Genomic DNA, 26,970 nt, shown 5'->3' on the forward strand with positions numbered 1-26,970 from the left:
CAGGGGAAAAGTGAGTGTGACTTGGATCAGGGAGGGATTCAGGGAGGTGGTGCAGGATGGTCAGGTTCTGGGTCTATTCTGCAAAAGTATGCTTGGGGAGGGTTTGCTGGAGAGTCAACAGATGGGAGAGAACAAGATGAGTCAAGGATGATCCCTAAGGCTGTGGCATGAGTAACAAGAAGGATGCAGTTGTCACTTTTCAAGCATAGAAGATGATGAAAGGAGCAGGCTTGGGAAGGAAAATGAGGAATTCTATTGTGGAACATGAGTTTGGATTGTTCATTAGACACCCAGGTGATGTTGTTCAGAAGCAGTGTAATATATGAGTGTGCCTTTCAGGGAGAGGGCACCTTGAAATAGAAGTGAGGAGTTATAACCACTGAGAGAGTATTTTTTTTTCATCTTCCATACATTTGATTCATGTGAGTTGTGCTTTTCCATTTTTACCCCAAATACAAATTGCAGAATCACATCAGTTATACATTCATAATGTTTACATAATGCCATATTAGTGACTGTTCTATTCTGCTGTCTTTCCTATCCCCTACTATCCCCCCTCCTCTCCCCTCCCATCTTCCCTCTTTACCTCATCTGTTGTTGGAAGGAAAACCACATCGTTATATGAAATCACGTATATGAGGTTGTGAGGGGAAAGGGGGGGGGGAGAGAACAAAACAACAACAGATGAGAGAGTATTTGAAGTCATTAGACTGGATTAGGTGCCCAAGCGAATGTTGACAGGAAAGGGAGGAGACTGAAACATTTGATATGGAGATCTATTTTTGTCAGTAGTTATTTCCATATTTTTTGGTAGTTGTAGATGGACATAATGCCTTTATTTTATTGTTTATTTTTATGTGGTGCTGAGGATCAAACCTAGTGCCTCATGCATGCTAGTCAAGCACTCTGCCACTGAGCTATAACCCCAGCCCCTGTCACTAGTTTTTAAGAGCAAATTTCTTGGAAATATTGAAACACTAGGCTTAAGCACAAATAGCTTTTTTTCTTTTGCCAAATAGCAAAAATAACTTCTATTAAATAAAAGTAAAACCCCAAGACCATAAGCCCTGGGTTTATATGAAGAAGTTTCTAGTCTGAGCAGGGGAGGAAGCTGAGGAGGAGCCAACAGATAGGATTTAGGTGTGAGGCAGGCAAATGAGCAGACTTGGCAAAGGGGGACATGGCAACCATGGACCAGATAAGGCCCAGAGTTGGCCCTTGACTCAAAAAGGAAGTGGTCTTCTGATGCAGGAGAACTGTCATAGAGTGGTAGGGCAAAACTACCAGGAAGAATGGGGAAAGGCACTTGGATAGAACATAAGCCACTCAGTATCATCTGGCAAGTCCTATGACCAAATTTCTGCTTGATATTTGTTCTATCAATACAACATTGTTCTTGTAGTCCCTAAACCCATTTGCTTCCTCCCACCATGTCTGTGCATTTTGTGCAAGGCCCCTGTCAACTGCCTTCACTCTCTTTCTTAAACTAATCACTAGCATTACAATGTATGCAGTGGCAGCCCAAAATCTAAGCACTTTACCTGCTTTTTCTTTTCTTACAAATCTGCTGTGATTTTAGTCATCTTAAAAATAACTGAAATCTCTCTCACCACCTTATCCCATACTATCAAACTAAATAAACAAGAGTTGGGGTTGTAGCTCATTGGTGAAGTGCTTGCCTAGCATGTGAGAGGCATTGTCTTTCATCCTCAGCACCACATAAAAAAAAAGAGATTAAAAAACATAATGTTTGGGTTGTTATTTGGAATCTTTACTGCAGAAGAAATAGAGAAAGAGGCTGTTAACAGTTAAGAGTAAAAAGGGGAAGAGAGGTTTGTTTCAGTGTAGAATCCTTAATTTTTATGATTTTCTTCTGAAACTTTTAAAATTTTCATCTAAAAATTTTTTTTAGTTGTCAATGGACCTTTATTTTATTTATTTTTATGCAGTGCTGAGAATCAAACCCAGGGCCTCACACATTCTAGGCAAGCACTCTACCACTGAGCCACAACCCCAACCAAAATTTTCATTTTTAATACTGATAAAATATGCATAACTCAAAATTTACCATCTTAATCATTTTTAGGTGTACACTTCAATACTGTGGGAATGTTCAAATTATGCAGTAGATCTTGAGAACTTTTTTATCTTGTGGAAGAACTGAACTCTGTACCCATTAAACAACTCCCATTCCCTTCTTCCCCCAACCCCTAGCAAGTACCATTCTACTTTCTGTTTATAAGAATTTAACTTCTCTAATACTTCATCTGAGTAAAATCACAGTATTTATCTTTTTGTGACTATTTCCCTTGTTATCAAGGCTCATCCATGTTGTATCATGTGTCAGAATTTCTACCTTTTGAGTGCTGAATATTTCATTTGTTTATCCTTTCACCTGTTGATGGTCATATGGGTTGCTTCCACCTCTTGGTTGTTGTGACTAACACTTCAATGAACCTAAGTGTACAATATTTCTCAAGTCCCTGTTTTCACTTGTTTTGGACATGTACCCAGAATTGAAATTGCTGGATCATACTGGTATTCTATGTTTAATGTTTTGAGGATCTGTCATACTCTTCTGAATTTTGTGGCCAAGGAGATTCAGTGAAGTAAATGATAAAAGCATAGATCTAAAAGTTAGTAGACCATGATTTTGTTTCATCTGCTTTTGCCACTTGCCAGTCAGGAGATTTAGAAAGATTACTTTTCTGATCCTCAGTTTAATTACCTGGAAAATGAAAAACAGTAATTCCCTGATAGCCTCTGGGCCTCACTCATTTACTTGTTGAAGGGATATGTGTGTGGGAATCCTTGCTCTAGGACTGGGGCTGCAACATTGAGCAGACAGACAAGGTTCTTGCTCTTCAGAAGTTCACAGTCTGATGGATTTTAGCACTGAGAACAGAAACTGGCAATGAGAGTGCTCATTAAAGTGTAAATCACCAAGAAAATATTACTGTTATGCTTGCTCCATTGAAGTTTTCTTCTGGAATGTTTAGGTTGTTATTTGAGCAATAAACTGATGGAAAAAGAAAATAAAACAAATGATAGGTATCTCTGTCATAGAAGTTAAGTCCTTACATGAAATAGGCAGATATTAAATATTTGTTGAATGTGTAAAGGAAGGTATTGGGATTTGGAAATTCAGTGTAAGAGGATCTAAGTTTTATGTCTCTTTGTTAAATCTTCAGAAATATTAAATCCATTTTAAGAAAAGTTGGGAGTTATATCTAGCACTCAAAAGAACATAGAGGTGACCATACAGAAAAAAAAAAAAAAAAACTCAAAAATACTGATTTTTAGAGAGTGTAAAATCACACATCACTGGCTCTAGATTTCTAAATATAAATTAGAAGAATTTAATGCCATTGTAAAGAGCCAGCCAAGGCTGGGGTTATAGCTTAGTAGTGCAGCGCTGCCTAGCATGTGATAGGCACTGAGTTTGGTCCCAGCAAGCACCACATAAAAAATAAAATAAAGGCATTGTGTCCATCTAAAACTAAAAATATTTAAAAAAAAAAACAGGACCAAATATCTAATGTTTCTCATTGTGAATGAGGTAAATTTAAGGTCAAATATGATTTATTGAATTATTTTGAGGGGTAAAAGGGAAGTTTAGTTCCTGAAATTGTATTTATACTTAAAACATACAAAACGAGAATTTTTTTCTTCCTTAAAGAAGTCACATTTAGCAGGACACAACTTGAGTGATCACTCATGCAGTGATGAAGATTTCTGTATTATCTATTTTAGAATTCTGACACTTTTCAATTATACAAATATCTAATAAATTCCAAAAGTTCTAAGGCCGTGGACTGTGATTCTTCATTTTTACACTCATTTGCACAGGACCCTGGGTGTTGACACTAATAAGCAGTGGTGTGGCTGTGTGGGGGCAGCTCAACAGCTCCTTAGAAGATGGCTTTCTCCATTTCTTCTCCTCTACAGGCAAACATGCTGAAGACATATTTGGTGAGTTGTTTAATGAGGCTAACAACTTCTACATCAGAGCAAATTCTCTTCAAGACAGAATTGATTGCCTTGCTGTCAAAGTTACCCAGCTGGATTCCACAGTCAAAGAGGGTAGGTAATTGAAAGAAAGCAGTGAGCTAAAAGTGATGTTGACAAGACAGTAGTAATTAATTGCAGTGTAATTACTGCTTTTTCCTTGAGGTAGTATGTTGTTTTCATCTCATTGTTTCCTAGAAGAATAGTGAGGAAAACCCTACAACATTGGGTTAATTAGTGGTTAAAAGATTCACATCTTGTTTATCTCATACACCATGCATTTGCTATTTATATATATATATATACACACACACACACACACACACACACACAATTATATATAAATATAGTATTTGTTCTAAAGGCTTCTTCAAATATATTCAGTAGTAGAAGTCCTAATATAGGTTAATGGTAGTTATTTTGAAAATACATTCTTGCCTAAAACAGAACCATCCAAAGAGATAGTCCAACCAAGAGGGAGAGTCATAGGTGCATCATGACAAAGAGCAAAACCTTTAGCCTAATTGTTAGGGTTGATGCTTATGAATAATCTTGGTGATTCTGCCAATTTAAAAAATGTTATTAATCTCAGAAATAGCAGTTACCAAAGGCCTTTAAGCTCAGGTTTTAAAATAACATTAACCAAATACCATGTAAGGTAACTGAAAATCATTTTGATTATATTTCCTAAAATTGTGGCAGCTGCAATAAAATTTAGACCATCAGTAATTCCATTTTAAAAATTTCATTTTCAGTAGTTTTTGAATGAAAGATTGAGATTAGACTGGAATAAATTTGCTAAAAAATTGCAAGATACACCATTCATATTTGCTTTGAGAAAACCATTCAAGTTATGAATTATTTTTAGAATTTCTAAATTATTTTAGAATTTCTCTCATTGTTTTAAAATGATCCCAGCATTTAATTTTTGTATTATACCTATTTATAGTAGTATCAATAAAAATAAGCTGTAAGTTAAAAAATGTAGTTTATTTGTGAAATTTATCTCTCATTATTTTAAAAAGTATATTTGTGCTCAAAGGTAAAACTAAATTATTATCAATATCCATTATGAATGTTCTGACTTTTCCAACAATAGGAAGCTAAAAACATGCTCTTTTAAATCAGATTTTTGAATTTTATTTTCTAGTTAAAAATAAAAATTTAGGGCTGGGGTTATGGCTCAGTGGTAGAGTGCTTACCTAGCATGTGTTAGTCACTGGGTTCGATTCTCAGTACCACAAATAAATAAATAAATAAAATAAAGGTCTATCAACAACTAATAAAAATATTTTAAAAAATAAAAATAAAAATTTAAATGGCAATTTTGTCAGTTGAGGTAAGGAATTCATAACAACTTAAATCTATTATTGAGTTTTAAAATTGATAGCACAGGTGATTGTTTTTTTTAAAAAAATTTAGCTTTAGAAGGACACAATACCTTTATTTCATTTATTAATCTTTATGTGGTGCTGAGGATTGAACCCAGTGCCTAAAACATGCCAGGCAGTATTCTACCACTGAGCTCCAGCCCAGCACAGGTGATTTTTAATATTCAACTTTATTAGGTTTTTATGTTGGCTTTTTGAATTGAAATGATTATGATAAACTTTATGCTGGAAAAGGTTAATCTCTAGATGAAAGTTTATGACATTTTATAGTACGTGTCATGTCTTTACAATCTCTTTTCAATTAAGATTTTATCTTATTATTTTCCTTGATATGGATATGAGAGTGGAAGAGATATTTGACTGAAATATAGAAAATATAGCTCACCTTTTTTTTTCCCTCGGGGGTGAAGGCTGGAAGATGTTGTAAGTGTCACATAACAACCTGAATTAGTTTCAGTGGCCAAGCTGGTTTGTTAATAGGACCAGTGTACTCTCCACAAAAAGTTTATACCAAAGTCAGATGAGTGAACAAATGAAAATGTAAATGCTGTACAGACACAAGAAAGAAATATATCTAGCACTGATATTTTGGCTCCTTTGTATAGTTTTGTTTCATAAGTCAAGCTACTCAATTTCTAGGACTTTATGTTAAGAAACTTTTGTTGTCTTTCCTTAAGGTCAGTGGTGTAAAAGCTTAATGTGTTATTTACACTTGTGCGATTTTTGCACAAGTATAAGGCATTATACTTAAACTACTATTAACTGAGGTTTTTCCCCTAGGATGCCAAAATCTATGTATTTACATGCCTTTTTATACTCATAACTATATTCCTATGTGGTTTCTGAAAAGGACTGTTTAAAGAATCTGAAGCTCTACTGCTTAGGTCCAATGAAAAATTTGATCTCTACAGAGGAAGAAAAGCCAAATTTGACCATGTTTTAGAGAAAACTGTTACCTCTAAGTGAGGAGGGATGGTCATTTTCTTTAAGCATGGTTTTAAATGAACAATTAAAAAAACCCATCATTTTGTTATTACAGGAGATGTTTACTATAGTGGGTCAATTGATACTTATTCCTAAATGGTTAAAAATTCTATATAATTCTCTCTCTCTCTCTCTCTCTCTCTCTCTCTCTCTCTCTCTATATATATATATATATATATATATATATATATATATATATATATATATATATATTTTCATATATAATTTAACTTGGGGGACTTTTCTCTAAACAGTGTCACTACAGGACATCAACATGAAAAAAGCTTTCAAAAGTTTCACAGTTCAAGATCAGCAGGTGGTTTCAAAGAACAGCATTCCTAATCCTGTTGCTGACATTTACAACCAGAGTGATAAAACTCCACCTCTGAACATCCTGATACCATACAGGTATGGCTTCCCACATCCTCAAAGTATTTTTAGTCATTGTGGATAGAGAGTTAGACAGTGTTGGAAACACACTTATGTACTAGATGTATCCTGGATAGTTCATTTGGGTTAAAAGAATTCTTTCAAACTTTGAAAACAATAATGCTGTTGAAATTAGTCCCTGGTGCTGGATTACTAAAGTTCTGGTATTTCAGGATACATATCACTTACCAGGAGAAGTTTGAACTCTGATTTTAACTCTTAGACTTGGATCTTTTAAGTGGAAGTGGGCATTTTATATAATGGCTTTATGTGTGATTATCTTGTTGTTACTTATGTTCAAAGCCAGTTCAAAAGGAGCAGCACAGTTTATTTATAATGCAGCAAAATATCTGTCTCAGAGCTTTAGCACTGCAGAGACATTTATTATTAATTCAGAAAAATGTATGCTACAGTGTTAGGGGTTTTTAAGGGTGAAAATAGAGTCACAAAATTAACTTTCTGTTATTGTTAAAATGGTAAAATACATTATAAGGACCCAATTTCTAAGAAAAAGGACAAAAAAAATTTTAAGGCTTCTTCCTCTGTCCATCTTTGTTCCCTGTGTTAGTCAGCTTTTTGTTGTAGTGACCAAAATACTTGATAAGAACAAGTTAGAGGAGGAAAGATTTATTTCTGCTCATGGTTTCAGAGGTTTGAGTCCATGATCAGCCTTCCATTTCATTGGACCTGAAGTAAGGCAGAGGTTGTGTTGGAAGGGCATGGCAGAGGAATGCTGCTCAGTTCATGGATACCAGGAAGCAAAGAGAGAAAGGAAGGAACTGGGGGGAAGATAAAACCTTTTAGGGCACACCCACAATGACCTGCTTCCTCCAACTAGGTACCACCTCCCAAAAGTTCATTTAACCATCAGTGGATTAGTCCACCTATGTGGTCAGACCCCTCATGATCCAGTCACTTCTCAAAAACCCCACCTCTGAATACTGCTATATTGGAAACACAAGACACTGGGGGACATTCTGGATTCAAACTACAACACTCTCCTCTTTAGAGGCCACTTATTTCGCCTCTGCCCAGCACAGATTGTGGAAATCAGTGGCCCTAGAGTTAGTGCTGCCAGCTGATGCTCCCACAAGGGCCTTGGAGATTACTGTGTGTTCTTTGTATGTGTCACTGCCTTGACAATCTTACCTGCAGGGCCCTCCTCAGGGAGAGCTTAGAGTTTCCCCAGTCTCATTTTCCATCCTGTCTGGGATCAACAAGGCTTGGAGATACCTTTTATCACAGCTCTATCAGGATAGGGCAGTTGAAACTGAGTCCCTTCTTTCCTGCATAGACAGAAAAGATTCTCTCAAAACAAATGTAAGAGCTCCCTATAAACTGATGGGAGATGAGCATGATTCCCCCCTAAGAAGTTTGTATAAAAATGGAACAAGTATGCTTGCTGGCGGTTATAGGGCACAAATTTTAAAAATATATGATACATATGAATAAAAGCATGGTAATCCTGGTGTACTGGTCAACTTTTGCATTCCTGTGACCAAAAGACTGAACAGGAAAAACTTAAGTGGAGGAAATGTTTACTTTGGCTCATGATTTCTGAGGTTTAATCCATGGTCAGCCAACTGCATAGCTCTGGGCCCAATATGAAGCAGGACATCATGGCATAATGGCATGGTGGAGGGACATGGAAACCAGGAAAGAGAGAGAACTGTACTCACCAAGGATCAAGGAACTTGATATCAAATCAGAGACATGGCGTCTGATAGAAGAAAAAGTTGGCTATGATCTACATACTGTGGGGTCGGGCTCCAAATTCCTCAATAGGACACCCATAGCACAAGTGTTAATAACTAGAATCAACAAATGGGACTTACTCAAACTAAAAAGTTTTTTCTCAGCAAAAGAAACAATAAGAGAGGTAAATAGGGAGCCTACGTCCTGGGAACAAATCTTTACTCCTCACACTTCAGACAGAGCCCTAATATCCAGAATATACAAAGAACTAAAAAAATTAGACAATAAGATAACAAATAACCCAATCAACAAATGGGCCAGGGACCTGAACAGAAATTTCTCAGAGGAGGACATACAATCAATCAACAAGTATATGAAAAAATGCTCACCATCTCTAGCAGTCAGAGAAATGCAAATCAAAACCACCCTAAGATACCATCTCACTCCAGTAAGATTGGCAGCCATTAGGAAGTCAAACAACAACAAGTGCTGGCGAGGATGTGGGGAAAAGGGTACTCTTGTACATTGCTGGTGGGACTGCAAATTGGTGCGGCCAATTTGGAAAGCAGTACGGAGATTTCTTGGAAAGCTGGGAATGGAACCACCATTTGATCCAGCTATTCCCCTACTCGGTCTATTCCCTAAAGACCTAAAAAGAGCACACTATAGGGACACTGCTACATCCATGTTCATAGCAGTACAAATCACAATAGCAAGACTGTGGAACCAACCTAGATGCCCTTCAATAGACTAATGGATAAAAAAAATGTGGCATTTATACACAATGGAGTATTACTCTGCATTAAGAAATGACAAAATCATAGAATTTGGAGGGAAATGGATGGCATTAGAGCAGATTATGCTAAGTGAAGCTAGCCAATCCCTTAAAAACAAATGCCAAATGTCTTCTTTGATATAAGGAGAGTAACTAAGAACAGAGTAGGGACGAAGAGCATGAGAAGAAGATTAACATTAAACAGGGATGAGAGGTGGGAGGGAAAGGGAGAGAGAAGAGAAATTGCATGTAAATGGAAGGAGACCCTCAGGGGTATACAAAATTACATACAAGAGGAAGTGAGGGGAAAGGAGGAAAAATATAAGGGGGGAGAAATGAATTACAGTAGAGGGGGTAGAGAGAGAAGAGGGGAGGGGATGGGGGAGGGGGGATAGTAGAGGATAGGAAAGGCAGCAGAATACAACAGACACCAGAATGGCAATATGTAAATCAATGGTTGTGCAACTGATGTGATTCTGCAATCTGTATATTGGGTAAAAATGGGAGTTCATATCCCACTTGAATCAAAGTGTGAAATATGATATATCAAGAACTATGTAATGTTTTGAACAACCTACAATAAAAATTAATTAAAAAAAAAAAAAAACCCAAAGGTATACTCCCAGTGACCTACGTCTTTCAGTCACACCCTACTTGCCTACAGTTACTGCCTAGTCCACGATTAGGTTATGTCTCCCATAACCCTAAACATTCTTGCATTGTTTCACACATGAGTTTTTGGGGGACACCTGATATCTAAACCATCACACCTAGTATTTTTGTGACTGCTTTCATTTTTTAAAAATTATTTTTGGTAGTTAAGATGAGCAGAATGCCTTTATTTGTTTATTTTTATGTGGTGCTAAGTATCAAACCCAGTGCCTCACACATGCCAGGCAAGTCCTCTTCCACTGAGTTATAACCCCAGCCCCTGTGACTGCTTTCATTTGAAAATGTTTTTCCAGGACAATTTCAGTTTTATTTAGCGCTGGCAGCCCCACTATAAACACTGTAGTGTGAGGGCTTGCTTATTAGAATTCTCTTACCTGATATTATTAAGGAAGCTCACTAAAATTTCTGTGTTAAAGGAAATAATCCAGAATATCCAGTGAACCACATGTATTTGACTAATCAAGATCATGATTAAAAATTTGTAGTGATTTAAATTTTAATTGCATAAAATGATATTATATATTATTATAATGTACATAATATATATAATGTGTACATATTCAGTCTTTTGGAAAATAATGTATGTCTTTGGTTTTTTAATAATGTGTTTTAAGACCAGCAGTGGCAGCCCAAATCTAGTTTTCATTCATAAAACAATAATTGAGATACATAAAACATAAAATTATGCATTTGAATTAAATGTGTTACTGTGACATGATGAAAAGTGGTTAGATGATAATAAACATTAGACATATCTGCTTTTAGTCTTAAGTCAGGATTGGCATTTGATTACTTCATTGAGCTTCTATCTTCATTAGAATATTAGCTGCATTTTTAAAAGCAAGAATGTGCATTTTAGACATCTTTAACTTTTCAGGAAGTTCCTCAGTTTTCCTATAATTCTATATTCAAGGCCTTAGTGTCTTAGGAAACCAAATTTGCTTTTTCACAATTATGTTACTAATAAAATCTCTATCATTCAAGCTGCTTACAAATTGGGAAACTAGAAGAAAGGAAAGATGTTAAATAATCCAAGGTTAAAGTATATATAGAAAGAGTTGCACTGGTTTGTTAGTGATCTTCAGACACAGTGACTAGAATGGCCATGGTAGGAATATGGGCCTTAGCATTTTATAGTGAGAAGCCTGCAAGAGATGACGTAGCAAGAACTTTAAGGATAGACCTTTTCCATTTTTTCTTCCTGTGTTAGCTTTCTTTTCTTGGGCGTAAGCTCTTTCCTGTCTATACTCATTTCACTGATTTTGCATCTCAGTACCTTAAATGACTTGCTGAAATATTAGTATGAAGTATGAATGCACTGCTTCCTCTTGGGAAGTCTACAGGCCACATGCTTTTTAAAAAGGTTAGTATTATAGAGAGTTTACTTTGCATCATGATTTTTTTGAATATTCCTATTGATTTATATTACACTTTGGATTCATATTGGCTACATTGTTCTTGGTTGCATGATAAGTGAGTAATTTTTTATGAGGCCTTTGAAATATTCCTAAGACCACAGTATTTGAAGAAGTACTTGACACTAAAATGACCACAAGTGAATGAACTTGCTTTGAAAATATATAGTTTATTGCTTTTTTTCCTAGTTACAATTATATCCCATGAAAATTTTCTTTGCTGATTGAATTTACAGATATTGGGCAACCTGGTTGAGAAGAAGAGACAGCACTTTATAGTTTTTATTCTAATAATATTGAAGCTCAGAGTAGAAGTAAATGTATCTGTATAAGAGTCCATTCATCCCTGTGTATACCTCCCTGTTGGAATAAACAAAATATTTCCTGAAATATTAACACTCAGTATTCATAAGCTGCATTGTGATTTTTACAGAGCAATTTTCTCTTCTTAATTCTGAGTGTGCAAGAATACTTTCATTATTCTGGAACAAGTTGCTGTTTGTACATTTTTCCACATTTTTTTCAAAAGGAAATTTAGAGAATTAATAAAGTATAGGATAGTTAAGATGTCCTCTGCAAGTGTTACAATGCCATGAGTTAAAATTAAATTCACATTAACATGCATATGAAAGTATCTAATAATCTTTTTCCCCTTACTTATAATACATTGATTCGTATAGATGATAAGAAGGATGGGCTGAAGTTCTATACTGATCCTTCCTATTTCTTTGACCTATGGAAAGAAAAAATGCTACAGGATACAGAAGACAAAAGGAAAGAGAAACGGCGTCAAAAGGTAAATAATCCCACTGTGGGAATGCTGCATATCACCATGGATTTGGGATTCTTGTTTAGAAGTAAGTAAATCACTAAGTGCTTTATTTAAATGGTTGAGTTGTTTGATTTAGGACTCAAGGTTTTTATAGAGGGTAAAGAAGATTCTGACAATTCAATGTAACACAGTCATATTATTTTTTCAATAACTACTTATTTATTCTCCAGCACTGGCTTTGCTTTAATAATAGTAGTGACTAAAATTTCAGTTTTCTTGGTAACCATGTTTTATAGCTTCTCTCCTTCTGATCCCTCAATTTTTCATAAAGCAGTCAGCCTTCCATATCAGATACAAGGATGTACTTCTGTCTATTTAACTTTTTTGGTGTCATAAATGTGACACCTTGGTGAAATGTGCATAGGGGATTGGGAAGCATGTGTAATCAGGGATCAGGGATGGTATTTACTGAAAATGAGCTTCTGTTTGTGGGTAGCCATAGGCAAGAGAATTGCAAGTCAGAATGTTGATAAACACCTGCCTTACAGGCAGTCATGCAAGCATAATTCTGCTTGCTCAAGTCAAGGAACTTCTGCTTTGAAAATTACCCCTTTGGGGCCCAGAACTCAGACTAAGCCACCTAGAAGAGTACTTCTTTGAGGACAAGATTTTGCTAATATTTTTATATGTAACCTGTGTTTAAAAGTGATGTATAATAAGAATTGTAAAGCATTTCACTGTCATTTATTTTTTTAAAAAAATCAATTAAAAAAAGTGACCACCCAGTTTTGTTGACAAATATTACAGTGCATTATTTAGGAGAAACATTTAGCATTCTGTGGATTGGCCTTTAGGTTTTGGCGCATTTAGGTATATTTGTTCAGTTGGAGAAAGAAGAATTTGAGGTTTTAAAACAGGATTTTAAAACAGAGACGATATGGAGCTGAGGATGTAGTTCAGTGGTAGAGTGTATGCCTAGCATGTGCAGGTCTTGGGTACCAGCCCCAGTACTACAAAAGAACAGAGGGAGAGAGCAGGGGGAAAAGGAGGAAAGGAAAGAAACTGGGCTCTGGATAAAGATTCAAAAGCTGTGAATTATTTGAATACTCAATTACAGTAAATTTTGCTCATAGCTTAGAAATATTTAATTGGGAATTTTGAAAGAACTGCTGAAGTTCTTCAAAGTATTCAACCAAAGAATAAATGGAAAAGAAACAAGTATGTGTTTATCTCAATCCCTATACTTTTTGACAGTAACTGGGCAAAACCCTAGGACTTTTGAGATTACCTTCTTTTAAAACTTTCTGTCCTTTTAAAAGGCAGTTTACCTTCTCAATGATTCTTTGGGAAAGAATATTTAATTTTGTGACCTTTTTATTTTGAAGGGAAAATCATCTTTTATGTAAGATTATTGTGTCTTCAAAATCATTTGTCATTTCATTAGTTATTTTTTCTCATTTTATATTCCTCAAACACATACAATTCTGATAAAAATTCCTGATTCATTCATTTATGTAATAATTTTTGTTAAATGCTGGGTAGGCAGTGATGGAGAAAACAAGACTGTCACACACCTGGTTTACAACACAGTGAGGATCCCTGGCCTTTTGCTGTCATGAGCCTGGAGCTCATACAGAGAGAGAAGTTCAACAGTGTCAATGCCAAAGTGCTTCACAGTGGAATAAAAAGAAAATGAAACATGGTAGCCTTCATTTCCAAGGACTTTATACACCAAGTCATATTCTATTTTCTTTTGACAAATTTGAAGGAAGAAACTAATTTAGAAAATTTGGGAATAAAACAATCCATTGTTTCTGTATTTCAAGTTTCCTCTATTTTTTGATACATTTAAACCCTAAAAAATTCTGTAAATAAATATGAAGTGTTTTGTTTTGTTTTTAAGGGTACCAGGGATTAAACCCAGAGGGGCATTAATATACCCCCAGCCCCCTTTTTAAAATTTTTTTTATTTTTTATTTTGAGACAGATTCTTGTTAAATTGTTGAAGCTGTCTTTTAACTTGTGATGCTCCTGTCTCAGCCTCTCAGATTGTTGGGATTACAGGCATGCACCACCATTCCTGGCCAAATATGAAGTTGTTTTATTTGTTTGTTTGTTTGTTTGTTTATACCAGGGATTGAACTCAGGGGTGCTTAACCACCAAGCCACATCCCCAGCCCTTTTTATTTTTTGTTTTGAGAGAGGGTCTCACTATGTTGCTGAGTCTGGCTTTGTATTTTGGATCCTCCTTCCTCAGGCTTCAGAGCTACTGGGATTACAAGTATGGGCCACCATATCTGTACATAGTTACACTGCTGCCAAGTATATAAAGTACAGAGTTTTGTGGGTGAGATGACAAGTAAGGTGGCAGCATACATGCAGAGGAGTGTCAAGGAAGACCTTTGTAAGGAAGTGTTACTCAAGCTGAGGTCTAAAGAATAGATAGCTTTGCAGAGTAAGGGTATGGGTGAGGCATAGATAGTATGGAGGGGCAGAGGGCAGATGAGGCCAGTGTATTTTAGAATCAAGGGACCTCTAGGCAGAAATAAGAGTATCCTGGAGTAGGGAACAGGATTTTATTGTAGGTCAGTGTTGTTAATATTTGTGGTTGATTCTTGTGCATGTGTGTGTGTTTGTGTGTGTCCATCTTGCATGCATCTTAGGTAGAATTTAAGATATTTTAAGAAAGTAACACACTTAATTCCTGAATATTTCAGCATACATCTCTTAAAAAATAATAGTAATAGTTATTAATTATTTTAACACAGTGGTTCCTCATTGGAATAACATTGAAATCCCCACACACACATACTTTTTTTTAATATGTAGACAATATATGCTGGGTATAAAATGCTCAACTATCACTGAAGGAAATAAAGGCATGCCCTTCCCTGAGAGGAGCTAACTACTGTTTACAGTTTGGTGTGCATTTTTCAAATCTTGTAAGCACATATAAATACATACATACACATTTAATAGTATTCTGTATACATAAAATTGTGCTACATGATTTGTACACACCACTGACATTGTTAAAAATGTACTTTATTCTCAATAGTTGTGTAGTATTCTGAAATATAAATGCTCTATCAGTTATTGACTCATTACTATATTAACAAATATAAAAAGTTTCTAAATTGTTGCTTTAATTTAAAAATACTGCAGTGAGTAATCCAGTATCCATGTGCAGGTATTTCTTTAAATTTGTAGAAGTCAAATTGATGTTAATGAAAAGAATGTTCGTTTTGAGATTTGAAAGATGCTACCGTATTGCCCCGGCCCTTAAAAGACAGAAGAACTAGTTTGTACTAACAGGTCCCCAGTCCCAAATACTATTTTGCTGAATGAGCGCCCATTCCCTATCACCTATAGTATACATCTTTTCATATTCTTATTTGCCATTTCTGTATCTTCTGTGAAATTCATGTGTATATACTATGCCACTACATTGCCAAAATTTTTTGGTCCCCCCCATCCCCCTCCCAGGGATTGAACTCAGGGATGGTCAACCACTGAGCCACACCTCTAGCCCTTTTTACTTTTTGTTTTGTGACAGGATCTCACTAAGTTGCTGAGGCTGGCTTTGAACTTAGGGTCCTTGACTAACACTAAAAATAACCCAGTTCTCTAACTTGAGCCACCTGCCGTCATCTAACTTCAGCCACCTTATTAGCTTTCTAACCCATGCTCCTGTATTTCTTTTTAATCTGTTCTCCACAATATAGAGGTCTTTTCAAATGCCTCCTCAAGTCAGCCCCTGCCTTCTTGTTTTTTGGAGATTTCAGTTTAGCTTCTTTTTTTTTTTCTCCTAATGCAGTGCTCTCGCTCCTCCTCAGTGGCCTCTTTTGCTGTGCAGTGGCCCATGATGTCTGTGGAATTAATGTCTACTCATGCTGCAAATCTGATCCCTAAGTCCCATCAGGACACCTCCTGTCTTTCAGACTAGAAGGTGTTAGAGATATATGTACATATATTTAAACATATAAATACCTGTATATATCAAAATATAAGTATGTAAATATAAAATATGTATATGTAATATGCATTTTATATAAAATACGTTTTAAAAATATACATACATTTATATTTTATCATATTTTATAATAATACATTTATTTGTGTCATCTTGTAGGCTTTCTTGCTGGACTGCAAGCTCCTTGAGAGAAGAGACCCTTATTGTTCTTTCTTTCTTTGCCATTTGTGTCAGTCGAGCCTGGCACAGTGCCTGGGATGCAGTAAGCTCTAGAAGCTCATTCTTAAAGCATGGATTTGATCATTTAGCCAGTATTTATTGAGTGTGTACTCATATGTTGAGGTCTCTAAGAGGGAACATAGGAGGTAAGAGCACATAGTTCTTGTCCTTAAAGATCATATAATCTTATGAGGGAAGCAGCAGGAACTCATAGATATATACATAGAAGTAACTGTCCTTGCCACTTAAAGAAGGACCTGCATAGGACTTAAGTGTTTATTCAGTACATTTTGCTGTCAGGTAGGGATTCAGCAAGAATGACTCTATGGGCAGGTAAGTTTTTATTTTGTTTTGTGTTAAGCTAGTTTCAGTGTTAAATATTCTATATTAATCTTTTTGGAATTGGGAATAGAAAATTCTGAATTGTTTTCTTTGAAAGATAATTGCATGTTAACAATCTAAGTGAACTTGTTTAGTTGTGGGAAGTGATTTTTCTGAAGGGTATTGCCAGTATTTTATGTGTGTGGTACATTTAAAACAGGCTACCAGCCTAGTGAAGTGCACATTCTTTACCAAAAACCATAGTAAGCAACTCTAGCAGTTGTAGCACAGTAACATTTTTTTAAAAAATTTAGATTAAAGAACTAAGTCTCAGTTACTTTCTGTTGAGTCTGTTGGTAACAAGATGATGCTTTAGAATTTTCTTAACAGTAGGGTAATCAAAATGTGAATGTCTCTTGTGTGTGCGCCAAGCTTGTTTCCTATGCATTGTAACTGCATTTAACCTGCTCTTTTCCTTTCCTTTCTGTCTTGGCATGCTTTCTTTCTTTTCCTGGACGTCAGGAGCAAAAGCATATAGATGGCACCACCCGTGAGGTGAAAACGGTGAAAAAGCCAGAAACAGGTGCCAGGAATGGAATATGACGGCATATGACAAAGAGCTTAGACCCCACAACAGGTTGTCTCAGAGTGTGCACCACGGAGCATCTTCCGAGGGATCTCTGTCCCCAGACACTAGGTGTGTGTGTGTCACAGTCCCCTACCCCATGCTTGAGGCCACTGTATGCTACCTGGTTTTGTTACAATTGGAAATATACCAGCAGTTTGGGGTTTATATGACCCACAATATGTTTCAAAACTCTCCTGAAAACTTACTTATGTATATTTTGATTATTATTACCTTAAGGCAATATTAATTTAAATTGGGTTGCTTTATCTGATTTAAAAAAAATCTCTTTGATTTAACTTACTCTTCAGTTAATCTAGAGATAGTTAACATTAATTCAAAATTTGGAGTTACTGCAAATGACTTCAATTTTACTTTAATAATAACGTAGTCCTTTATTTTTGGCTTTTGAATTTTGAATTTCCTTTGGTAACTTGTTATCTAAAACTGATCAGCAAGTGGTGATTACTGTGACTCAGGAATACCTTCTTGAGCATTTTGATAATCCTCTGGAAGAATGATGAAGAAAAAATGATTTCTTACTTTGGATAACTAATTTTGTATATTCTAATTTCAGGAGAAAATTTCTGGTGGAGTTTATTTTAAAATTTTAGTGATTAAGAACAAATGCTTCTTTCAGGTGTGAATTAGTAGGTCACATTTTTCACAAAAGGGAGTCATTGGAAGAGAAGATAAAAACTTATTGGCCAATTTTAACCTTTGACTTAATTTCCTCCTTCTGGTTTTGTTAAGTTGTAGTCTTCCATTTGCATAGACTCTCAAATTCATCAACATTTAAAGTTTTGAATAGAGAATTCTTACGTGATTCAAGCATATATCAAAAACAGCAGTAACCTGGATCTTGTGTTTTATCTGTGTCCTTTTTCTTCTTCTTTTTACCTTTGTGACTTGTCTTAGCAGACTTTAACATGCAGAAGGTGCTAACTGAATATTTGCTGCCGAGATTTATTTGGTAGTGGCGCAAATATTCCTACCGAAGTAGATCTGTGTTTCATTGGTAGGATGTGAGGAAAGATTGAGGTCTGCCCCCCTTCTCTCCCCTTCCCCCTTCCCCTCTTCCCCTCCCTCTCTCCACCCCTCCCTCTCTCTCTCTCTCTCTCTCTCCCCCCTGTTTTTGGTCCTGGGAATTAAACCCAGTACCAAATCATTTAGACCAGCCCTTTTTTATATATTTTATTTTGAGAAATGAAGTTGCTTAAGCCCACACTAAGTTGCTGAGTCTGGCTTTGAACTTGAGATGCTCCTGCCTCAGCTTCCTAAGTCTTTGGGGATTATAGGCATGTAGCTTTTACAGCTGACATCTATTAAATATTGTAGAATTGTTGGAGCTTTCACTGACTTCTAGCCCTATATTTAAATATTTATGTGTTTATTTCTGTCAAAAGTTAAATGATGCTATAGTTCTGCTTCTAGTTCTTTGGGGTAGGGAAGAATATGTGAATTTAATATCTCCCATTGATGTCAGTTTGCATTTTTCATTTCCCAAATAATATAGTTGTTATTATTTATTCATGAAGAATTTATACTTTGTTTTTTTCCCACATATAATCTTTTTTAACAGATACAAATAGAAAAATGATGAATTTTTTTAAAATCCTCAGTTGAATGATTAATACTCATTCTAGCATCTGAGATGAGATTATTCCAAAGATTATTATTCTTTGTTGGGCGCAAAGCTGATGATTATTTGAATTATTTAGTATCTGCCTTTGTATTTGTGTTGCTTAGATAAGTCTTCATTTCTCTTATTTTTTTTCATACTGAATTAGGAAGTTTATTAGGCTCCTAATCTCCATGTCTAGGACGTAAACATGGATTTACATGCATTGTCTCATTTTGTGGATCTTACATGCATGTAGTCTTCATCAGCTGGACCTGGGAGTCTACTTGTCAGTAATTTACAGTTAGCTCAATGTGAGTAAATGGCAAATACAGGATGATATAAGCCAGAACAAAACTCCCACCCAATATCATTTATTTTGTTTTTTTTTCCAAAACCATATCACAACTCTCTCTTGTAAAAAATAAATTTTAGAACGAGGCATTTCATTGACCTCACTGAGAAAAATAAAGATAATTCTATCATTTCAGAATTCAGCAATGAATGTCCAACTATGGCTAAAAGGTACGCCCTGAGAATTGAATGAATTTAACAAACCCATTAAGGTTTATAAAGCTGTGTTAACCTAATGTCAGGAAGGGGCACAAGATACAGGCACAAATGTCCCTGCTCATTTTGGTGTGCAGTTCTCCAAAGATGCGGTGTTATAAACATCCTCATTGTCTTCAATGCTTGAAGCATATGTGGAATCGGGATCGCTCACCATGATGCCCACGGAAGAGAGGCTGTTAATGACGGCATGCACTCGCTGTGCATAAATGTCCCTAATGTTATAGTAAGGTAGCTCATGACACTTCTCCGGTGGGTCCTCACTGCTCTGGTCCACAACCATGTCCTTTTGCTTCTGGTAGTACTTGGAAAACTTGTTGAAGATGATGGTGATAGGAAGGGCCATCACCAATATGCCGCAGATGATGCACGTGTTGGCGATAATCTTCCCGGCCAAGGTGACAGGATGGGTGTCTCTGTAACCCACGGTGGTCATGCTGATGGTGGCCTACCACCAGCAGACGGGGATGCTGGTGAGGCTGGATGTGTGGTCATCTTTTTCCACAGAGTAGATAAGCACGGAGAAGATGGAGATGCCGACAGACAGGAAGAGAAGCAGCAGCCCAACTTCATGGTAGCTGTGTCTCAGCGTGGCCCCCAGAGACCGACGTTCTACGGAGTGCCGGGCCACCTTCAGAATTCGAAAAATCCTCATAAGGCGAAGGATCTGGACCACCTTGCCCATGTTCTCAATGTCCTCGTTCTTTTCTTCCTTGGTGTCTACCAACAATGTGACATAGAAAGGAATAATGGAGACAAAGTCAATTATGTTCAGTGGATTCTTCCAGAATTTCTTTTGACAGGGAGCAGCAACCAGCTGGATGGCAAGCTCCCCAGTGAACCAAGCAATACAGGTGATCTCCACACCCTCCAGCACAGGGTCGTCCACCTCCCCGTCCTCATTCTGGAACTCTGACATGCTGTGGACACACATGGCCACTATGGAGGCCAGCACCACGCTCAAAGAGGAGATGGCAATCAGCTTGGCAGACAGGCAGTACCCAGGGTTTTCCATACGAATCCAGATTTTCTTCCGGAGCTGACCGAACCGCAGCTGTTCAAACTTCTCCAGCTCTTTCTCAAACAGAGAGGACTCTTCAAATGAGGAGTCGGTGCTCACGTTGTTGCTTTTCTGGTCCCAGTCCTTCCTGTGGTTTTCCTCCTTGCGTTCCTAGTAGCGACCACTGCAACAGGAGTCAATGAAGAGCTCCTTGATGTCCCAGTACTCGATCTCCTGGCAGAAGGAGAACACACACAGCTCCTCCATGACGTGCAGCTTCCCCGTGTAGTAAAAATTCAAGACATATCTGAACAAGGAGGGGTTCCGGTCAAAATAGTACTCTTTATCGGCCACGCTGTAATCATCACACAGTTCCAGGATGGCCTTCTCGGAGTGGCAGGTGAGCAGCTTCCCCAGTCTGGTGTGAGGGAACCTCAGGAGCGTGCTCTGGTCAACAGACTGCTTAAAGCTCCCCACGTTCAAGTTGACAAGTTCCTCGTCTTGTCCAGGGCGATGGAAAAACTCACCAAACACCATTATAGATCCAGGAAGTTGAGAGCTGGCTGGGAAGGGGATGAAGACGATCACGAGGCACCCTTGTGGTGGTGATGTAACACACTCTGCCCTCATCCTGCACAGTAGAACATCCATTGTCATCCAAGAAGCTTCGCCCTTCTTCCCCCTTTGGAACGTGGAGTGCACATAGGCATTTAGTGGCCAGAAAGAAGAGAAGAATCCTGTTCTCTGGTTGTACAAGCCAAGCACCTGCTGGGAAACCACTCTCAAGATTGGCAAAACGCAGAATCCTCAGCCAAGGTGCTCCTGGGTCATGTGTAGAAATCATGAGCTTCTTTCTTTTTCATTCACCCAGAGATGCTTTACAGCAGGCACTATCCCTTTCGGCTGTTCGCAGCTCACGCAAGAGGCAGAGACTTAGGACTCCAGCGATGGCACGCTCCGAGGACTGGAAGATGGGGGGCGCCGCCAGACAGGCGCCCAGTAGGATGCAAAGTCCCTTGCGGGAGTAGACCTGCACCCGCAACACGAACCCCCAGAGCCTGCAGGAGTCCTGGTGCATCTGGCTTGCTCCACTCTGCAAGGCTGTGCACCAGTGCTGCAGGGATCAGGCCTCCCATGCTGCCCCGTGCCCGCCGCCTTGGCGGCGAGGAGAACGGGGTGGCCCGCGTCAGTCCTATTTCTCTTATTTTTCAAAAAGCAAATAGAATTGTTCATTTTGTTTTGGCTCATACTATTTCCCATGGCCTCTCATTTTTTGTATACATTATTTACTAAGAGATAAATAAGTTATATAATTCATCATTGAACTTGGAATATATCTCTTAAATTAATTTTAAAAGTTTTATATTTTTATTTTGCTGAGTGTTAAACTTTTTTCTTATTATGAAATGAGATACACTAATTATACCTGGAAATTATGGAAAAGATATTAAAATTATAAATAACCACAATTCCATCAGCCAGAAAAAACACTGTTTCCATTTTGGTGTGTCTCTCCTTAGTCTTCTTTTGTCCTGGTGCATATTTTTTTTTCTTTTACAAAATTGGAATCACCATTTTTTAACTTTTAAAAAATGATATTTTATGTATTAAGTGTTATTTAGAAACATGACATTTTAATGGTTGTATCCTCATCAATGTATTTAAGATATTGAAGAAAATTTAATATCAACTTTTATAATGTGTATGAGCCATTAATGTAACTAAAATACTTTAGCCTAGTTCACATAAGCTGATCTTAAGTTTTTGCCCTCTCTCTGAACATTGTCAGACATGTTTTATTTCTAAGTATGAATTTAAGATCTGAGCATTAGATGAAATGCTAGCACTCCTGATAACCAGTTTTCTTTCCTTTCTTTCAGTATACTCAGGAAGCATTACACCTCCATGTGTAACATCCTTGTTTTCTCTCATCAATTCTGGGCCCTGTTATTGGTGTTCTGACCCTGTGTACCTTAAAAACCCTGGAAATTTATTAGATTTTCCCACCATGCTGGACTGACTTCTTCCTGTTTCTTTATTGTCTTCACCCATCAGTTTTCTTTTCTGCAGCAGATGGTTACTGATGATCAGAGAGCTTCAGGACCACCGGACTCACCTCCACATTGACATCATAGCTCCTAGCCGACTTCCACCTTCCCACCTGAGTCAGTCTCCTATTCCTCCAGGCTACTATCATCTCCCTGTTCCCTGATCTTTCACTCTTCAGCTGACCAATCCCTTCTGCTCCTCTCATCCTGTCCTTGCAGTGGCCATTCTTCACCGAAGACCTGCTCTGTAGAAAACTTCTGCTCTCATTTCTCCTGCAAACATTTGTTTCTTCTGCTTTTATGTCTGTCCATCTGGTTAACCCCTTTTTCTTGGCTTCATTTGGCTCTACATTGCAAAACAACTTTACCAGAATAGCACTTTCAATTATGCCACAACATTTACAATTTCTTGCCACCATGCATCTCATAAGAAGAACTACACTCCATGTTTTTTTGTTTGTTTGTTTTTTGCTGGATGACCATTTCCTTTAAAAAAATGGTGCACATGGTCACTGACACAGTTCCTTAGCATGAATCATCAATGACCCCAGAATTTTAGGTATTTATGTTTTTTAAATGTATTAAGTCTAAATATAGGCCAGATTCCTCTCCCATTAAAAATATTTTTAATGCATTTGCTTGAAGTTTGCAGAGTTCAGAAGACATCCTCACGTGCACACCATAATCTAGAATTCATACTGCAATTAAGGAAGGAAAATGAGTTGTTGGTTATTATTATACCACAATTAGGGAAGGAAAGCTGGGGCAGACTTTTTGATTTAGCAAGTTTTTCTATGCCACACAGAATTCCAGTTAGCAGAAGCTTCTGTCTAAAATCCTAGAGATGGAAATTCAGCTTGTATCGTCTTCCCTCTTTCCTTCACATTCCCAACGTGTTTGCCTGTTTCCTTCAGACAGAGAAACACAAGCTGACTCCTAACAGGAACCAGCAAGTACATGTGAGAAAAGTCAGAACAAGAAAAGAAGAGTCGGAGAGAAGGAAAATAGGCATTGAATTTATGAGTGACACAAGGAAACTGGAACAGGAAGGGAGCACGAAAGAGGACAGGATGCCCAGAGGGTTTGTCATTTTCTTTCTTTGGGTTCCCAGTTCCAGGCCACCCCCTGCTTCAGTGTCATGAGAGGATGTGCAGTCCCTACTCACACATGTCCAGTAACCCAGGCCAGGAGTGTGTGATAGTTACTAATGCCTGTGGCCAAGCTGCTGCCATACATGCAAGTCCATTCTCTCCTTCTGGGGCTTAGCCAGCGTCCAGCACCTGGCATCTTTCTGAACTCTTCTCACTAATATGTGATTTCCATTTTCAGAGTTTTACACTTGACTATGTGTTCAAAGAAAGCAAGAAGGCCTTTCCATAGTGTACCACATTGCTTCTTTCTCTTTGGGTTAAATAATTGCTTCTGTTATGAAAAACATGGTTCACTCTGTTACATTCTGCATTTCTCTTTCTGTTCTTATTGTTAATATTTACCCAGTTCACCTGCCATTTTGTATCTTCTAATTATATACTGTCAGTTTCATTGCCACCGAAATCCTGTCTGAGATGCTGTTTCTAAATGAAATGAGATTCATCTTGTAATCTTGTCTCTTAGAAAAGAAGTACATGAAATACTGTAAAAATGAGGCTCTGCTGGTTCCTGCTTGCTGGTCTGTCTGACTTATTCACTTCAAAACTGTGAATCTGAATCCATGTAACACTGGGGCTTGCCGCTAAGATAGTAATTATGTTGTTTCTTGGAAGCTCTCATGGGACTAGACCTAGTTGATAGTTAAAGAAATAAATTTCTGATTTCTGTTCCATGGCAATGTTGTTATTCATATATGCTTCTGCCTGATAAGGGAAATTTTTTAAACAATTTAAATTTCTTTCATTCCTTTTTCTCCAACGTCAGATCCCATGCATCAGATGTTGCAGATTACTCTTATCCGGCTACACCCAACCATTCTCTGCATCCCCAGCTGGTCACCCCTTCCTGCATTGCCAGTGATGCACCACCACATGGGGCTCCAAACCAGGCTCCTGAACACAAGTACCGGCCCCCCTCTGCCTCGGTGAGGCACATGGCCCTAGACAGACCTCAGCAGCTGCCACCACCACCCCAGAACCCAGAGGGGTCCCAGGCCTCTGCATCAATGACTCCAGCAGATTATGGGTAAATCAGTATTCCTTGTACTTTAGTTGCTACTTGTTTTTGCATTTCAATCTTAATGTATTTTGGAAGAATTTTAACCTCAATATTTTAGATACCAGAATATAGTCAAGACTAATTGCATGTAGACACTTCAGTAGTGTCCTACTCTATGTTAAATAAAGTAGGTGTGCTACTGACCCTACCTTATTACAGATAAATTCCAGGTTGACAGCTGTGTTCCTATATATGTGTTCTCTTTGCATACATACTTACATGCGTTTGAAAGGATCTTTAAATCAGGCATTGATAAAGGATGACATGCTGTTTTGTGAAACTGTTCAAATTCTCAAATTTTCTCTACATGTCCTGAGTGAACCATAGAGAATGCTTATCTCGGATGACTGAATCCTGTAACATCACTTCGCACACTTGGCTCTATATACTTTCTTGACCTCTGGGCCCTTAGATTGTTCTTCCCCCAGGCCCTCTCCTTTTCTGTCTGGGTTAGAATTCTAATATCTCTTTTAAAAGACCTTCCTTTTCACATGTTAATCAAATCAAGCTCCCTCCTTGACTTTAATAGGGTTTCTTTAGCTCTGTTTTTGTCTTAACCCTCAGAGTCAATACCCAGAGAAGTTGAATATATGCTTCTGTAATGTGTGTTCTTTATGCAGAGCACTGGTGTCACTTTCTAAATGTATGTTCTCAGCCCTCAAAGGGGAGACCACCTAGACTTGGCTGTTCTTTTTGTGCCCTGGTGGAACCAGGATTCCCAGAGTGCTTCTTTCAGGCACAGAGAGGGCCTGTGGTCCAGTTGACTGGGAAAACCCTTGACTGAGCAGAAATCAGCTGATTTCTTGGCTTAGAACTTTTCAAAGCCTTTGACACACTACTGGGTGCTGTGGTCCCAGGGTTTCCGTGGAACTGGGCTAGAGAATATAGGATTTTCCTCATCTGGTTGGTCACGCAGCCCTCAGGAGGCAAGTTTCTAAGCCCTTTGATATGTCCAGGATGAAGGATGCCATTGCTCTTCTGCAGCAACTACATTATTTTAGTATTCACAGAAGGTGCTTTCCTCTTCAATGATTGTGTGTTTGTGTGTGTATGTGTGTGTGTTTCAATAAGTCTTGCATTCATCATAATGAATAATGTAGGACTATAAAATGACAGAACCACAGAGTGGGCATGTGCATCCTTCAGTGACTGAAGTCTGGCTGGTAGGGGGCATTGTGTCTGGGGGAACTTCTTTGATTAGGCATACTAGAACTCCGGGACATGGCCCTTTATTGTTACATTGGTGACTCTGTTACATCTCTTTATTAGGATGCTCCCGGCACAGATAATTGAGTATTACAACTCTTCAGGACCACCTCCTCCTCCACCTCCACCCATGATTCCTTCAGCACAAACTGCTTTTGTCAGCCCTCTCCAGATCCCCATGCAGCCCCCCTTTCCTGCATCAGCTGGTTCCACATATGCAGCTCCTCCTCATCCATCTTCAGCTGAGCTCCTCTTCACAGCACCACCACCTCCAGGTCCACCACCTCCCCCACCAGGCCCTCCTGGCCCCAGGTCTTCTCTTTCATCCTCCCCAATGCATGGCCCCCCTGTAGCTGAGGCAAAGCATCCTGAGCCTGCACAGCCCCTGATAAGTGATGCTCGAAGTGACCTCCTTGCTGCCATCAGAATTGGTAAGTGGAACACCCCACATACACACAGCCTTCCTTATAGAGAGATTTCTTTAGGTCTCTAGCAAACTTCAACCTTGTTGCCTTTAAATGATAGCTCTACACATTAAATGATTTTTTGGAGTCAAAGGATGCTTGTTTGATTTTTTTTTTAATATTAGGAGTTTTTTTGTAGTTGTCAGGTGTGCATATCATGATAAAGAATTGAGAAGAGACTAGCGGCAGGCATATGGAACAGTGTAGCTCTAGAACTTTCCATTGAGATGTTCATGTGCACCTTAGTCACAACTAATCTTCTTAAAATGGACTTTGCACACTCTTTTCTCCCCTCAAATTTCTAAAACCTTTTGTCCTTAAACTTAGAAAAACTAAGTCCAGTAGCCCTGTTCAGTTTTCTTTCCTTTTGGAGCAATCAGAACATTTTAATTCTCACCCCTATGTTGTGTCTCTAGGAATTCAGCTGAAAAAGGTGCAGCAGCAACCTGAGCAAGAGGCCGAGCAGGAGCCTGTTGGAAACGACGTGACCACAATCCTGTCCAGACTCATTGCTGTAGAGTACAGCGACTCCAATGACGACTCTGAGTTTGATGAGAACGACTGGTCTGACTAA

The 26,970-nt window shown here is 38.0% G+C and overlaps 1 protein-coding gene and 1 pseudogene across 1 annotated transcript; one reads left to right on the plus strand and one right to left on the minus strand.

The window, feature by feature from the left end:
- Positions 1-212: 212 nt before the first annotated feature.
- Positions 213-26,970, plus strand: LOC143411813 (actin-binding protein WASF3-like). Its single transcript, XM_076872694.1, has 9 exons — positions 213-315; positions 3,949-4,083; positions 6,638-6,814; positions 12,050-12,226; positions 21,342-21,655; positions 23,433-23,599; positions 24,433-24,693; positions 25,996-26,363; positions 26,813-26,970. The coding sequence occupies exons 1-9, from the start codon at positions 213-215 to the stop codon at positions 26,968-26,970; spliced, it is 1,860 nt and encodes a 619-aa protein (XP_076728809.1).
- On the minus strand, positions 19,532-21,007 carry LOC143411680 (delayed-rectifier potassium channel regulatory subunit KCNS3-like; annotated as a pseudogene).

This window comes from Callospermophilus lateralis, chromosome 12 (genome assembly GCF_048772815.1).
Source record: "Callospermophilus lateralis isolate mCalLat2 chromosome 12, mCalLat2.hap1, whole genome shotgun sequence".
In the NCBI taxonomy this organism is placed as follows: Eukaryota; Metazoa; Chordata; class Mammalia; order Rodentia; family Sciuridae; genus Callospermophilus; species Callospermophilus lateralis.